Here is a 16956-nt window from a genome sequence, read left to right on the forward strand (position 1 = left end):
GGATTCTCCAGCATCTGCAGTTCCTACTATCTCTCTCAGTGAAGTCTCAGCTGTCTTAAGGAATGCATAGCATGTAGGAAAAAGGCCAGTGCCATTCTCCAGTCTTCCCTCCGGTACTTCAAAGTTGTTCTATCTCTACTACAGTACCCACTTCCCAGTAAGACTCATGCTCTAACACTCTCACTATTATCAGCAACATCTTCCCTCACTTGCTGTTATCCGCCCCAACTCCTGACTGCACTAACCATGCATGCCCTCTGCCGTGCCTACTGACTCGCTCAGGTTAGCTCCCACCTGTACCAATAGTAACAGCTGTGCCACCAACTTTCATTTTATTTAATACCAGCTCCTATCTCATTCCAGGAGGACAACAGCCCACAATAGAGCAGATAGAGTGAATGGTGGGCTGCCCGAACTTTGGCTCCTCATTCTTGATGAGGAGAGGATACTGACTTTGACTGCCCCAAGTGTGTGACTGACTGTGTCCAAGCCTGTTGTCTGGTATTGGAGGATGCCGTTGACTAACTGTCCCAAGAACCTCTGACTGAAGGCAACCCTCCTTGATTTGACTGAGGACTGCTGTAAACCATGACAAGTTTCCTAGCTTTATGTCTGTGCCAAATATTAAGGCAATAAGCAGACTGTGAGCCTAGAGGCTGAGTGGTAAAGACAAGACACATTTTTCCACATTCATAACATGGCTTGATTCCATCCTCTCTCTCCAGCTGGTCTGCTGCAGAAACCTTCATTGATGCTGGTCCCAGTGTTTGACTTTACTGCTCCTACAAGCTTGATGAACTCTTAAAAACTGAACTATCAATGTCCTTGCATGCATTTAGTCCATTTCACCCATCACCCTTGTGCCCCCTGACCTACACAGATGCAAGGCTGTTACACCTCAATTTTAAAATTCAAATTCCATTATTGCCTGGCCACTCCATTTCTGTAATCCCCTCCAACTCCACAATCTTCTGTATAGCTAAGATTAATTCTAAAGAATATAAGAATTAAATATCATCACCATTACGAAAGAAGTAGGAGTAGGTAAACTAATGGGGCTAAAGGCAAGTAAGTGGCTTAGCCCTGTTGCCTTGCATTCTAGGATCCTAAAAGATGTAGCTACAGACATAGTGGATGCATTAATTGTGATGTTTCAAAAGTCATTGGATCCTGGACAAGTACCAGAGAATTGGAAAACTACCAATGTGACACCCCTATTCAAAAAGGGAGGGAGGCAGAAAGTGGGTAACTGTAGGCCGAATAGCCTAACGTTAATTTTTGGAAAAGTATTAGAATCAATCATAAAGGAATAAATAGCAGAATATTTGGAAAATCATAATCTATTCAAGCAGAGTCAGCATGGCTTCATGAAAGGGAAATTGTTTCTGAAAACTTTATTAGAGTTTTTGGATGAAGTGTCAACTAGAGTGGATACAGAAGAACCCAGTAAATGTGTTGTATTTGTAAGGCGTTCGACAAGGTACCTCACAAACGGTTGTCATGGTGAGAGCCAACAATATTGGAGGTAGTGTATTGGCATGGATAGAGAATTGGCTAAGGGGAAGGAATCAGCAGGGGGGCTAGTAGGGAGTTCTTTTTCAGATTGGTGACCCATGGCCATTGGGATTCCAAAGGAACCAGTGATGGGATCACAACTGTTTACAATATATATTCATGACTTGGAGGAAGCAAGTGAATGTACTGTAGCTAAATTTGCAGACGATGCAAAAATAGCTGGAAAGGCAGGTTCCGAGAGGGGTACAAACAGTTTATAGAGTGATGTTGATCAGTTGAGTAAGTGGCTAATAAGTTGGCAAATGGAGTATGATGTAGGAAAATGTGAAGTTGTTCATTTTGGAAAAGAGAACGAGCGAACAGAATATTATTTTACGAGAGAAAAACTGCAGAAAGCTGCATCACAAAGGCAGACGGGGGTACTTGTGTATGAAACACAGAAATCTAGCACACAAGTGCAGCAGATAGTCAGGAAGGTTAATGGAATTATGGCCCTTATTTCAAGGAGGTTGGAATGTAAGTATAGGGAAGTCTTACTGCAACTGTACAAGGTGCTGGTGAGACCATGTCTGAAGTCCTGGAGGTGGTTTTGGTCCCCTTATTTAAGGAAAGATATCAATTCATTGGAGGCCATTCAAAGGAGGTTCACTAGGATGATCAGTAGTATGGAGGGATTGTCTTATGAGCTAAGGCCAAACAGATTGGGACTACTCACAGGAGTTTAGAAAAATGAGAGGTGATTTCATTGAAACAAATAAGATTCACAAAGGCCTTGACAAGATACACTCTGAGAGGAATCTTCCCCTCATGAGAGAGTCCAGGACCGGAGGGCATAGTCTCGGAATAATGGGGTGCCAAATTAAGACAGAAATGAGAATTCATTTCTTCTCCAAGGTTGTGACTCTTTGGATTTCCTTTCCACAGAGAGGCTGTGGGGACAGATTCCTTGTGTATATTTAAGGCGGGGATAGATAGGTCCTTGATCAGTGCAGGAATTAAAGGTTATGGAGAAAATGCAGGAAAGTGGAAAGGAGGGCTGTCAGATCAACCTTGATTTCATTGAATGGTGGAGCAGGCTTGAGGGTCTAAATTACCTACTCCTGTTTATACTTCTTACGGTCTTATGATTTAATAATTTGATACATTAGATCACTGCAGTAGCCTGAAATGTTTGAAGAATAATAGGTAGATAAGATTAAGGTGTTTTTCATATGTTTTTATAAAGTGAGCAGCTAAGCTTACTCATAGAAAGAGAGGATTAAGGAACATCTCTATGTCCTTTCTTTAGGATGTTCCAAAGCACTTTGCAAATAGTAATTATTTGAAGCAGTCTCAGTTGTTGATCAAGGAAATGACCCAATTTCTATCCAGCAACTTCTAACAAATAATAGAGTCGAAGAACTATTTAAAATGTTGATGCTTGAGGAATAAACATTGGCTAGGACATCAGGGGGGCTTAGCAGCTCAACTTTGAATAGTGCCATGTATCTTCAGTATCCACCTGAACAAGTCAAATGGTCTTGAACCATTTTAAAATGAACTTCATGATGCATCAGGTATCTCGCAAGCATAACAATATTTTCTCAGTCCCATATGCTAAACTGTATTTCTCACTTTATTTTAAGGAGGTTTTTACTGCTCTGGATCAGTTCAAATGTTATCACCATATCTGGCAGAGAGAGAAGGAAGAGGCCGTTCAAGACTTTATGAAACGGAGTCCTCTGCTATCTGAGTTTGAATCACAGATTCTTTATTTTCGGGACTTGGAATCAAAGATAAATTCTGAGCTGGAATATATTTGCGTTGGAGCATTGGCACTTTACACTGGTAAAGCAGTCTGTTTTATTGAAACAAATTATATATTTTTTCTAAAGGAAAAGGCTTGAAAATGGGTATTTTCTTTGATTTGGTTCTCATGATAAATTTGAGATGTTTTACTTACTTCATGCGTGAGTAGCTACTGGGAACAGACATTTGTAAGTGTACCATTTTTGAGACACTATTCCTGGCAGTTTTTTTCTATTACTGGTGTGCTTTTATTGGATATTAAGGTGTTCTTTTCAGTTTGAAACTTCATCCACATTGTTCAGTAGCGAAGAGGCTCAAGCTAGTAGGGCTGTTTTCGGGTATGAAATATGATATTTTTAATTCAATATCCGTGCAGTTACCATCATTGAATTCTGCAACCATTTGCATCCTGAGGGTTATCATTAAGCAGTCATTTAACTGGACAAGGGACAAAACAACCCACTTGATTAGCAGCATCTCTACAGTCATGCATTCCATCACTGATACTCAGTAGCAGCAAGTAGCTTGTAACATCTGCAAGATGCACTACAGAAATTCTCCAAAGTTCCTTAGGCAGAACTTTTAAAACCATGATCACTAGCATCTAGAAGATGTGGAGGTGCCATTGTTGGACTAGAGTGGACAAAATCAGAAATCAGACAACACCAGTTTGTAGTCTAACAGGTTTATTTGAAATCACAAGCTTTCATAGCATTGCCCCTTCGTCAGGTGAAGTAAGAGGGAAGCACACAGGCACAGAATTTATAGGCAAAGAGATCAATAGGCAAAGAGATCAAATGATCATACAATGATGTGAGCGTGGAGTGTCAACAGGCCGAATAGTAGGTCTTTGCAGGTGATCAGGAGTGTCAGATGGAGGGATTAAAGTGTCAACAGCTGAATAATAACCTACTTTTCTGAAGAAGGGTCTAGGCCCGAAACGTCAGCCTTCCTGCTCCTGTGATGCTGCTTGGCCTGCTGTGTTCATCCAGCTTCTGCACCTTGTTATCTCAGATTCTCCAGCATCTGCAGTTCCTGCTATCTCTGGGATAACCTACTATCTGATTAAATGAGGCGGAGAGATAATTATGAAAAATTAAAAATAAGGTGGTGCTGGAGTCAAACCAAATGACTAGAATAAAACAATTGGTATAAAAGTCGCATGCCGAGGGTCTAACCAAAGGAATAAGTAATCCAAAAGTGTACAAACCAATTAAGGTAGAGAGGTCGTAACAATTTATTAAGATGAGGTGTCAAAACAGGTCAATAAGGAACATTTTACAAATACAGAACAGTGTGGTGGGGTTACATGTAACGCTTCATGAACCTAAGATTATTGTTGAGGCCGTCTTCATGGGTACAGAACTTGGATATCAGTTTCTGCTTGACGATTCTGCATTGTTGTGTACCTCAAAGTCTGCCTTTGAGATCGGAGGCTGAATGTCCTTCACTCCTGAAGTGTTCCCTGACCAGGAGGGAACATTACTGTCTGGCAATTGTTGTACGGTGTCCATTCATCCATTGTTATAGCGTCTGCATGGTCTCGCCAACATACCACTGCCTTGGGACATCCTTGCCTGCCTGTATGAGATAGACAACACTGACCAAGTCACATGAGTATCTGCTGTATCTGTGGTGGGTGGTGTTCCCGTGTGATGGTAGCATTCATGTCGATGATCTGACATGTCTTGCAGTGGTTGCCTTAGCAGGTTTGTGTGGTGTTGTGGTCGATGTTGTTCTGAAAGCTGGGTAGTTTGCTGTGAATGATGGTCTGTTTAAGGTTTTGTAGTTGTTTGAAGGCAAGAATTGGAGTTGTAGGAATGATCCTGGCGAGATGCCCATCGTCATTGATGACATGTTGAAGGCCGCAAAGAAGATGGCATAGTTTCTCCGCTCTGTGGAAGTACTGGACAGTGAAGGGTGCTCTACCAGTCATATCCCATGTCTGTCTTTGGAGGAGGTCATTGCGGTTTTTCGCTGTGGCATGGTAGAGCTGGAGATCGATGAGTTGAGCATCGTATCCCGTTCTTATGAAGGCATCTTTCAAAATCTTTAGGTGTCCATCATGTTTCTCCTCATCTGAGCAGATCTGTGTATGCATAGGGCTTGTCCATAGTGGGTGGCTTCTTTAACATGTTTAGGGTGGAAGCTAAAGAAGTGCAACATCGTGAGGTTAGCCGTGGGCTTGCGGTAGAGTGAGGCACTGAGGTGTCTGTCCCTGATGGAGATGTGTGTGTCTAAGAATGAGATTGATTCTGAAGAGTAGTCCATAGTAAGTCTGATGGTGGGATGAAACTTGTTGACAAGCCCTGCGCGTACACAGGATTTGCTCAGATGAGGAGGAAGGTGACACACATCTAAAGATTTTGAAGGATACCTTCATAAGAACAGGATACGATGCTCAACTCATCAATCGTCAGCTCTGATCACCTGCAGAGACCTACTATTTGGCCTGTTGACACTCCACTTACACCATTTGTATGATCTTTTGATCTCACTCCCTTGATCTCTCTGCCTATAAATTCTGTGCCTGCATGCTTCTCTCTCACTTCACCTGACGAAGGGGCAATGCTCTGAAAGCTTGTGATTTCAAATAAACCTGTTGCACTATAACCTGGTGTCATCTGACTTCTAGCATTTGGAAGGTATTAGCTGTTCCCTTCCAAGCCGCAAACCATCCTTAAATGAAAGATAATTGTCTTCAGGGTTGCTGGGTCAAAGTCCTGGAACTGCCTCTTTAATAACCTCGTAGATACTGTTACTGCAAATGGATTGCAGTGGTTGAAGAAAGCAGCTCACCACCACTTCACTATGGCAAATAGTGATGGGCAATAAATGCTGGTCTAGCCAGTTATGCTATATCCGATGAACGAATACAAAAAAGAACCATATAAGTATTTTGGCTATAAGAGCAACTCAGAGGTTTGGGAATTCTGCAATGAGTAATTCATTTCCTGACTCCCAGCAGACGCAAATCAGGAGTGCGATAGAATATCCTTTAATTGCCCGGATGAATGAAGCTCCAACAATATTCAATGGGATAGCTGGTTTCTTGGACTGTTGGCAGTAGTGAATAATAATAATGTCTTTGGCTTCCTAACGTTTCTTTCCAGTCAGTTTTGGCACACGAATAGAGGAAGGGGGAAAGAGGGCAAGAGAGAGAGGGAGAACATTTTCCAGCCTGTGTTCAGTATGCAGTCTGTAATCCACCTCCCCTGCTCTCCCTCAGAAAACTCCTTGAAATATAAGCTGGTTGTGCATTCCATGCTGTAGAAGTTATGTTTTCAGGCTTGATAATCATAGATGAATTTCCATCTCCAAAATGTGAGTGTTCTTTTAATGGAATTAATCAAATGGGAGATGGAGGAGGGGCTGACTGGTTTTGTTGCCTTTGGAATAAAATGTTAATTTCAGGTCACTCTTTTCTTTGATCCATGTTGTTTTTAAAATGGCCAACCTGTGTGTGTCAAGTGATACCCTTGGCCATTTTAACTCCATAACTTTGGTTCTTTTTAAAACTGTTTAGTCCACACAAATCCCATGTATTAAATTGGATAATGGATTTAACAATCAATAGATCATTTTATGTCACCATTACACTTGAGTCTGTGTTGTTATTTCCTTCTGTGTTACTGGGTGGAAATCCGAGAAGTCCTTCCTTGGTCAGATGGACGGCAACAATGGTAATTAGGATTAGATGGTAAATGCCAGCTTTGCCAGAAATGCCCACATCCCAAGAAAGAGTACAGTTCATTCATATTTTTATGGCAGTTTCTTCTCAGAATTCTGTGAGCAAGGACTTTTACAAATAAGTCTCCCCTTTGTATTTTCCTTAAAGATTATGCCAGGTATTGTGTAATCATATTGGCATTCTGAACTCTTGGAGCTACAAAATGAAAAACAAAATCTGTCCTCAATTTTGACAAAGGATACACATGGAAAGTACCATAATTTGACTTTTCTTGTTCTTGGGAGTCACATATTCCTTTTGTAAAAGCTTACATAGTATCAACACACTTCCTAATCTTTTCAGTAGTGCACAAGTGATTTGTTTAAGTGCTTGGGACTTTTTTTTGTGCAGCTATGCATGTTTGATAACTTAAAAAGGGTAACGTGTATACCATCTGTGCGGGAAATTTTGAGTTTCTGCATGGTCCATGCATTGCATAGAATTCTGGACAAGTAGGAGAAAACTTTAATGATGAAGTGGATCCCAATGTAGACAGTTATGGCTTTTGAAATTGATGGGATCTGGTTTACAAATATAATTTTTTGCTGTGATTAAAAAACATTCACTTACAAATATTTTTAATGAGTTCTTAGCATTATGTTTAGAGCAACAATAACCAGATTTTGCAATGAGTAGTGAAAGAATTGCACTTTGTATTGATCCCATAAAGTTTCCCATGAAAATATTAGTACCTGAAACTAAGACTTCTTCATTTTCAACTTCTTTACTTTGGTGCCTTCCATAGAGGGTCTGTAGTATCCAGCAACAGAGTAAGCAGCACGTAGATTGAACAGCCGATCAGATTGTGGAATTTTGACAGCAAAAAAATGAAATAAAATATAAATCATATCTAAATCACTATATAAAAAGTAAAATAATGATTAAACTCTATGAAGATGCAGTTAGGGGATAAATATAAAAATCATAACAAAGTTGTTTTTTAAATAAGACACTGTTAGAAGTTTGCAATCTTTATATGTTCTTCTGAGAAAATGATACTGCACAGTAGTTTTGTAAGGAGCAGAAATCCTGTTCAGTAACCTTTTGCCTGTGTATTAAACCGGTATTTGGATCATCTGTTCTTTTGAGAAATAATCCAGTTTTGATTTCTAATTGATTTCTCAGCACTTTGGCCGAGACACCAAAAAACAAAATAATCTAACCCAAGTAGTATTGTCAATAAACTTTATCAGTTTGACTTGTGTCTTTGCATGAGTCAGATTCAGACATAATGCAAATTTCAGTCTTCGTTAAAGATAATCTAAATGCAGATCTGAATATAGGAGGTCTGGGTGCATGTAATCGGTTAGCATGTTTTCCAAATCATCTGAGGCCTGTAATGTAATTTGCTCCTTATAAGCAGAATGTTAAAAGTTGTTGCATTTTTCAGCTGATCTCAAGATGGCACTAACTTCGGAAACCAAAGTTTGGATGATTGATTTGGGTCGACATTGCAATAAAAAGTATCAAACGGAGATGGAGAACATTTTTACATTTATAGATGAAGTCAGCAAAAAATTGAATCGGCCTATCAAGGATTTGGATGATATTAGAATTGCCATGGCTGCACTTAAAGAAATAAGAGAACAACAAATTTCCATTGACTTTCAAGTAGGACCCATTGAGGTAAACCTTTGTTTCAGTTTAGAAATTCTTAATTCCCTTAACATGATGCTTATATGAGAAAAACGTTCTATATATGATGTTGTTGAATGCTGATAGTTCTTAAGGACTGTGCAAAATAGATTTCTTTACTAGTGTCACCTGAAAATGTGTAGCACCTATGTTTAATTTTCTTTATTAGATGCTTTATATTGTACAATTTAAAGTGCCATACTGTGATTTTAGTGCCACAAAAGTAAAAGAGAAAGCTTTTCGTTTGTTTCAATGGCTGGTATAAATCATAATTTCATCCTCCCTTTTTGCATGATTTAGAAAGAGCAAATTGTTAGTATAATTCTTTTTAATTGGGAACAAAATGAATTAATGCATGTGAACTACAAGTTGCAATTTGTTGTTCTCTGCTCACACTATTGCTGGGCATTTTTGAAGTACAATTTTTAGTGGACTATAACAATTATTAAAATAACTCCACGATTCAATTTTTCCCTATGTAGTTCTTCATGTATTACTATTTTCAATTTTTTTGTATCCTCTGGCTATCCACAGCCATTATATAAGATTGAATTATCCTGTGAAACTATTTCTGCTATTTTAATAGGAATCCTATGCAATGTTAAACAAATATGAATTGCTTGTGGCTCAGGAAGAGATAGAGAAGGTAGACACGCTTCGCTACACTTGGGAAAAACTGCTGGTGCGTGCAAGTGAGATTCAGAATGAACTAGTTGCCCTACAGCCAAATTTCAGAGGAGAATTGATCAACAATGTGCAGATATTCATTGATGACTGCAATGAGTTTTATGGAGATTATGAAAAGGTACGCTGAAACAACAATTAGAATGAGTGAGTCAATGTTTATGTTCTGCAGACTGAAATAAATGTAAATATATTCTTCATATAAAATTTGTTTAGGATTTCCTTTCCAAGAAATCTACTTTAAAACCATAAAATAGTTGCTGATTTTCCAAGTTTTAGAAATATGGAATGATTTATTTAAAACCGTTATTCTCTGAACATAGCTCCAAAGGTATAAATGTTATATGGTAATCACTTGTTGATTAGCACTTTGATACCATACCTATTCGAACATTTCATAATTACTTAACTATAAATGACTAAGCCTTATTTCTATTTACTATAGGAAGGACCAATGGTTATAGGCCTGGCACCACAGGATGCTAGTGACAGACTCGTAATTTTTCAGGTATGTTCTCTTTGTTATGGTTATAGCTTTTATGAATGTTTTACTAAAAATAGGCCCCTGCTTCCAAACTTTTGTTGAACTTAATTTCATAAATCATTGTAGCGTATTTTAAACTCTCAAACCCTTATTTGCTAGATCAGTCATGTATTTGTTATACTGACTGTTGACCCTGTAGATAAATAAATGGACAGCAGATGCTAGGGAACAATACATTTTTACAATGTTCATTTCATTGTTCTGCAGAAATGCAAGGGGAAAATATTTGATCCATCCCAAATATAGTTTCGGGAAATCACAATGTATGGTCGAACTGTGTTGGATCCTTCCAATGCAGAGAGTAGGCAAACTTAATGCTGCCTGTTTATTGTCATGTTCTTTGTGCAGTCAATGCCAAATGTACCATTGAATGCCTTCACAACTCAACAGGTTTTTGCAAGGCTAGCACTACTTAATGCTCACCTACGTGTTGCGGTGTATGCAATTAAAGGCATTCTTCACTGTGGTATCCTGCCTGCTGTCCTGGCTGAGATGTATGCTTGCTCCACACTGCTACCTCTTTGCATCCAGCTGTTCATTGAGTTTCCTCAGGCAATGGTGGAAGACAAACTGGAGATGGAAATATCACCCACTTGAGCCAGGAGGTAACTTGGTGCAAATAACCTCATGGTCTCAGTCACTCTCACAACTTATGAGTTGTCCTTACCCTGCTCTGAGGCAGTATATCTGTTGTAGGAGATAGAAGCTTCCAGCTAGCACCCATAGTGAAACAGAAATGTCTCACATTATTACTCACTAAGTTTAACAAAAACAAAGTACTTCCAGAGGGGATTAGGAGAATACAGCCTCTTACAGAGAGCCATTCTCTCTTTCCATCTCCTTTCTCTATTAATAGCTTACTGTCCTCTGTGCCGCCTCCAGTCAGTCTCCTGGTCATGCAACAGGCCAGGGTGGGGATGGAAGTTACAGCACCTTTGACTGGGACCAAGTTGTCCATGCAGAACACTTGAAGTCAGAGCCCAAGGCTTCATCATGTTCCACCCCACATTCTGTCATCTTCAGCAACTCTAAATAAGATTGTCAACCACCGCTTGCTGCTTAGCAACAGTCTGAGGAAATCATTCAGCATCTAACCTGAAAGCAGTTTGTAATGCATTTGAGTAACACTAGTCCATCCTGTAATTGAATGCATGAATGCAAGGTTAAGAAAAATTATTGGCTGGAGCATTGAACTTAAAATGGCACTGCTGATGTGAAATCAGCTGAATTATGTCACAATTTTCTTCTCTGCATGCTCCCTGCATCTGTGCTAGTAACTACCAGAAATGACTTTGAGTATAATCTGCACCAGAAAGGTCCATACGCAGCATCGATGCTATTTTGGTAACAAATTTGCTCACGGACATAACTGAATGTTGTAGTAATGGCCTTTGTTTGTAATGTCGTATTGCTGACTCATAGAAGGGAATTATTTTTTTACCACATGTATTGACCATCGAATTATTAATATTTAGGACTTGTGTACTTTGTTTTGCTACCAGAATCAATTTGACAACCTGTTTCGTAAGTACATCACTTATACAGGTGGTGAGGAGCTGTTTGGCTTGTCTGTCACCGAGTATCCTCAACTGCTGGAAATAAGGAAACAGTTGACTTTACTTCAAAAGCTATATGGGTTGTACAACAATGTGATCAATACAGTCAGCAGTTATTATGACAACCTGTGGTCAGAGGTCAACATTGAAAAAATCAACAATAAACTTATGGAATTTCAGGCCAGGTAAATATTAGCTTTTGGAAGAACTGATGTTTTGTCCCTTGTTATTTTAAGTATGCAGGTTTTTGCTCATGCATATAAGGCTTTCTAACATATTGTTAAATAAGTTATTCATTTAGCTACAGATATTCTGCTTCTTTCATTGTTAAAAACCTTCAGGAACTAAATTACCTGTATTTTGCTTCTGACCTCAATATACTTTACATCACATGGACTGCTTAATTCTGTCTGCATAATTTTGCTTATATCTGCCCTTACCTCAGGTGGTTTGCTACTCTAGTCCTTATACAGGCTTTTATCACTTTAACAATGAATACTCCAGTGGTGTTTCAATATCTGTAATCTTCCACTATTCATAAGTTCTAGCTGCTTGTGTCTCCATTCCTGTCCTAATCAATCCTATTTTGCATCCAAATTACACTTTGTCCTGCAGTTGCTTGTGGTTTTCAGCAGTGTACATGATACTCACTGGAATTCCCTATAAACTCCTTTTATGCTGTCAAGTCTTCTTTCTTAAATAAGTGTTTGATCTCTCCTAGTTAAATTTTATTGGCTTGGTATCCATTTTTCCCTGTGTTTCCATGAAGCACATTGGCACATAGATTACATTAAAAGGACTATAAAAATGAAAGGTGTCATTATTGAAAGATCATAAAGATGGCTGGTGTTGCAATTAAATGCCACATTACTACATGAGCATGTCTCCTGCAAATCTTCATGATATAATTTGTATTGAAAATGAAACTGTATTTATAATGTGAAGCACAATACTTTAATGACAGGTATATCTTGTCCTCTAGTGGCTAACCATAGTAGTGATTGTTTGATTTTTTAAAAATTTGTAGCACAGTAAAGAATAAGACTCCTACAAATCTAACAGTATAGTTAAACAATGGAACCTGCTGGCTCTGTTTGTCTTTCAGTTTCTGATCAATGAGAACTATGGGGGATGGGTTACTGGTTATATACAGAACAATTAAATGATACTATTTTAATGGACGATCTCAGAAGTTCAATATTTTTAAAATCTTGCTGCTTCATCCCTGTGCTGTTAGAATTTTTTTCTTCCTTATGACATGATTTTTAGGCTGTTGCTGTTGCTGCAAGAAATATAAACACACCTTTGACTAAAATGTCAAGTTACTGCCATGGCCATTCTGATTAATCAGGCCAGTATTGCCATGTTTTACGTTATGGCTCAGTTTCATTAACTTCCAATATATTGTAAAACAAAATAGTCACTTTCTCTTAGAAAATGCAAGGGTTATCATTTGAATTATTATTTCAGTTAGAAAATCTTTTAGCTTGTTTTACAATAAATTCCCAAAAGACACATTGATGATATTGTTGAGAGCAAGCTTTATTTGAGTTCCGGGCATAATGCTTCGCCTCTCCATATTTGGGGTGAATGCCCTGTTGGATAATCAAATGGCCGGAAATCCAGATTTTCGAGGGTTATCATTTCAATTATTATGTCAGTTAGAAAATCTTTTAGCTTGTTTTACAATAAATTCCCAAAAGACACGTTGATGATATTGTTGAGAGCAAGCTTTATTTGAGTTCCGGGCATGATGCTTCGCCTCTCCATATTTGGGGTGAATGCCCTGTTGGATAATCAAATGGCCAGAAATCCAGATTTTCGATAAATGGGAATCTGCAAGCATTCTGCCTTTTATGCTACACAAAATATGACAGCAAAGTGTTTAATAACAGCACTTGAACCAAAACAAGATTATTCGCTTATTCAACACTACTATAATCTCAAGCAAATATTTTTTATACCTGTAATATTATAAGTAGCAATCTAAAATTATAAACATATTTCTGAGTGTTTCTGACTGTCTACTACTTATGGCTCAGTTTTCTTTTTTGTACTTCAGATGTCGTAAGCTTCCTCGGGCTTTGAAAGAATGGAAGGCGTTCCTGGATCTCAAGCAAACTATTGATGATTTCAATGAGTGTTGTCCACTCTTGGAGCATATGTCAAACAAGGCTATGATGTTACGGCATTGGAAGCGAATTTCAGAAACCACAGGACACAATTTTGATGTAGAAAGTGAAACTTTCAAGCTCAGAAACATAATGGAAGCCTCAATACTGAAATATAAAGAGGAAATTGAGGTATTAGTTGTATGTTTAAAAAGTGGATTACTTTTGTAAGATGCATATCTTTAAGAGAAGAATATGAATATTTTAATTTTGGCATTGGATAAAAATAAAAATCAAAAGTAAAGATCATGGGCAGTTCACCCACTTTTAAGATCGTCTGTTAGAGATATCTTTTCAAGATTTGAATACACAGTTTTCTGGCATAATACCTTTATCGTATTTTACAAATGATGTACACTATATCCATTAATTTTCCTAATTATCCTTACTGGACCTCCTTACCATGAAGTTATCCAGATATTTACAAAAAACAGAATGACCTTGGAAGAAGTTCTATTGTCAGGGTTAATTAAAACACGAAAAAATATAAATAATTAGACCCTTACATTTTTGTGAAAGAAGGTGAAGTATCTGACAAAATTTAGTAAAGGATCTAAAAACGTATTCTGAATATTGGATTGTACTATGATCATAATGCTTAAACATTAAATTTTCCATAATGCACTTAACTCTGTTGTGGCCATGAGTGACTTAGATTGACCAAATTTACTCCATGTTTTATTGGCATGAAAACACCAAAGCCTAAAATGTAATAGAAGAATGAAGACACATGTCAGATGTTTCTGACCTAATCTACTAATTTATTTTAAAGTATTTTTTGTAGAAGAAAAGATTAATGTGCAAGTGGGATAGTGACATTGGCATTAGATATTCACTGCTTTACGTTATTACTGGTGAACAGGGATAAGGAAAATGCAGGTTTGCTTTCTCCCTCTATAGAATTACTAACTTTTATTGTGTTGTAGTTGGGCTTATGGAAGCCAGGAAAATCTCTCCAGGGATATATTTGGAAGGGTGTTTCCACAGTGCTGGTGTATGTGGACTAAGCTTGGTTCACAGTAGCATCAGTGAAGCTCGGGAATATGTAAACAATTTCTCAAGTAACCACAGTTTAGTTTGTGGTCAGTAAAGACCAGGTGCTAACTTGAAAATATATTTGACAAATACATAAACACTTCAGTTCCTTCTAGAATAAAGTTTATACTATTAACCGTTTGCATATGTCATGTCCAATGTCCACATAATTGCCATTTTTTTAAAATGTAAGCTCTTTAAAATTGAAAGTAGGACTGGAAAATGTAATTATGCATATTTGAATAATATTTAATTGCATAACAGTCGTTTCATGTTTGCATTTTGTTTGGACTTAAAATTTCTCACAAACTGGCAAGACCTTTCAGTTGAAGCATCATTATGGCAGCTGTCAGTTTTTTTCCTTGTAGGACATTTGCATTAGTGCAGTGAAGGAAAAAGACATTGAGCAGAAATTGAAGCAGGTTATAGCAGAATGGGATAGCAAAACATTCACTTTTGCGAGCTTCAAAACACGTGGCGAGCTTTTGCTGAGGGGAGACAGTACAGCAGAGCTCATTGCTAATATGGATGACAGTCTGATGATCTTGGGTTCACTGTTGAGCAACAGGTAAGCAGTGCATAGACGCCTTATGCATAACTTTGTCTCTGGCAACCATAAAAACAGATTTTTATGGCTTGATTTAGATACTTTTATCAAATCATTAAATAACAGCCCATATTGCCCAGAGAGCGGAAATTGTTGGATTTCTGCTGAATCCGTAGATTTCCCCAAACTGATGCTGCTCTGAGTTTCTACTGGGATCTTCCAATCCTGGCTGTTCTAGAAATGTGGAGTCAGCATCCTCAGGGAACTCTGTCGGATTGTAACGGAGTTGTGGGAGGACAAGACATGCCCCTTTTTATTGGCACAGGCTACCGTATTATTTTAAATATCCAGCCTGCGTGTGAATGAATTAATGTATCTAAATGAATGGATGTGTATGAATGAATGGGGAGGTGTGGAAGTAGGTGGGTGAAGTGGGTAGGTGAGTGAGGTGGTTAAAAAGATGAAGTTGGTGGGTGAAGTGGGTAAGTGGGTAGGTAATAGGTGCATGAAGTTGTATTCAGTTTAGGCAGGGTCATTGGTTAGGTAAGGGGAATTGGTGATTGTGGGGTTGTCTTGATAATAGCATGGTTGGGGCGTGTTAATCAGGAGCTCAGGATGGCAGTTGAGTGGACAGCGGGGATGGTCAGGAAGGTAGCTGGTGATGTTGGAGACATGGTCAGGAGGTCATGAGTGTGGTCAAATGATCAGGGAAAGAGGTTTGTCGGGGATCTGGGTGGGCAATTGTGTGTGTGGGTGGATGCAATTGCGTAGGAAATGGACTTGGTTTTACTCTGCCTAACGTTTACTGGGTATATATTCAGGTAAGTGCATCAGATATGTCCCAAGTCTCCAACTCTAGTTTGGTGTACAAGACATTGATGGGGAGCCCTGGGGTGCAGATGATTTGCCCATTGGTATTGAAACAGTCTGGCCAATTCCCGGTGATGCCTCTGCATCTAGACTTCCGAAGGGTCCTGAAGTGCTTCTCAGTGTTAGAGTATGTTTGATCTCTTCTGATATTCCAGAGATTGGAAGATTTGGCCCAATGTATGTTAGTCCTTTCAACATATATGCACGTATTTAAAAATTATTGATAACATGGATGGGGTAGCCAAGGAATTCTGCAAATGTAGTTCCTTTTGATACATGTTATTTGCTTGTGTTGTGCTTTATTTTATGGCAGGTACAATACACCTTTCAAGGCACAGATTCAGAAATGGGTCCACAATCTATCTAACACAACAGATATTATTGAGAACTGGATGACTGTGCAGAACTTGTGGATTTATTTGGAAGCTGTATTTGTAGGTGGAGATATTGCTAAGCAACTTCCAAAGGTATGGAAGTGATTATATGGAGTTTTACTTAAATGAAATCCATCGCATCCCCTAAATTACCAGACTTTTTCTTGTTGAGATGAAATTCCACTTTCTGTGGAAGCCATCAAAATCCATGGCATACAAATTTACCAATGGAAATGAAAAAATGCAGTGGACAAAACTAATAATTAAGGGTAGCATGGTAGCTCAGTGGTTAGCACTGCTGCCTCACAGTGCCTGGAACGGTTCCAGCCTTGGACGACTGTCTGTGTGGAGTTTGCACGTTCTCCCCGTGTCAGCATGTGTTTCCTCCGGGTGATCCAGTTCCCTCCCACAGTCCAAAGATGTGCATGTTGGCCACGCTAAATATGGGGTCACTAGGATAGGGAGGGGCTGTGTCTGGGTAGGAGGAGGCAATGGCCTAGTGGTATT

At 38.7% G+C, this 16956-nt stretch overlaps 1 protein-coding gene across 1 annotated transcript in view; it reads left to right on the forward strand.

Moving 5' to 3' along the window:
* dnah5 (dynein, axonemal, heavy chain 5) overlaps window positions 1-16956 on the forward strand; it is a 343343-nt gene that overhangs the window by 157753 nt on the left and 168634 nt on the right. Inside the window, exons 28-35 of the mRNA XM_048608626.1 lie at window positions 3141-3342; window positions 8424-8659; window positions 9255-9473; window positions 9798-9860; window positions 11399-11637; window positions 13515-13755; window positions 15027-15226; window positions 16389-16542. Of these exons, the coding sequence (XP_048464583.1) occupies window positions 3141-3342; window positions 8424-8659; window positions 9255-9473; window positions 9798-9860; window positions 11399-11637; window positions 13515-13755; window positions 15027-15226; window positions 16389-16542 (1554 nt within the window). The remainder of the gene's footprint in view (window positions 1-3140; window positions 3343-8423; window positions 8660-9254; window positions 9474-9797; window positions 9861-11398; window positions 11638-13514; window positions 13756-15026; window positions 15227-16388; window positions 16543-16956) is intronic.

Source organism: Rhincodon typus, chromosome 2 (genome assembly GCF_021869965.1).
Source record: "Rhincodon typus isolate 14 chromosome 2, sRhiTyp1.1, whole genome shotgun sequence".
Lineage (NCBI taxonomy): Eukaryota > Metazoa > Chordata > Chondrichthyes > Orectolobiformes > Rhincodontidae > Rhincodon > Rhincodon typus.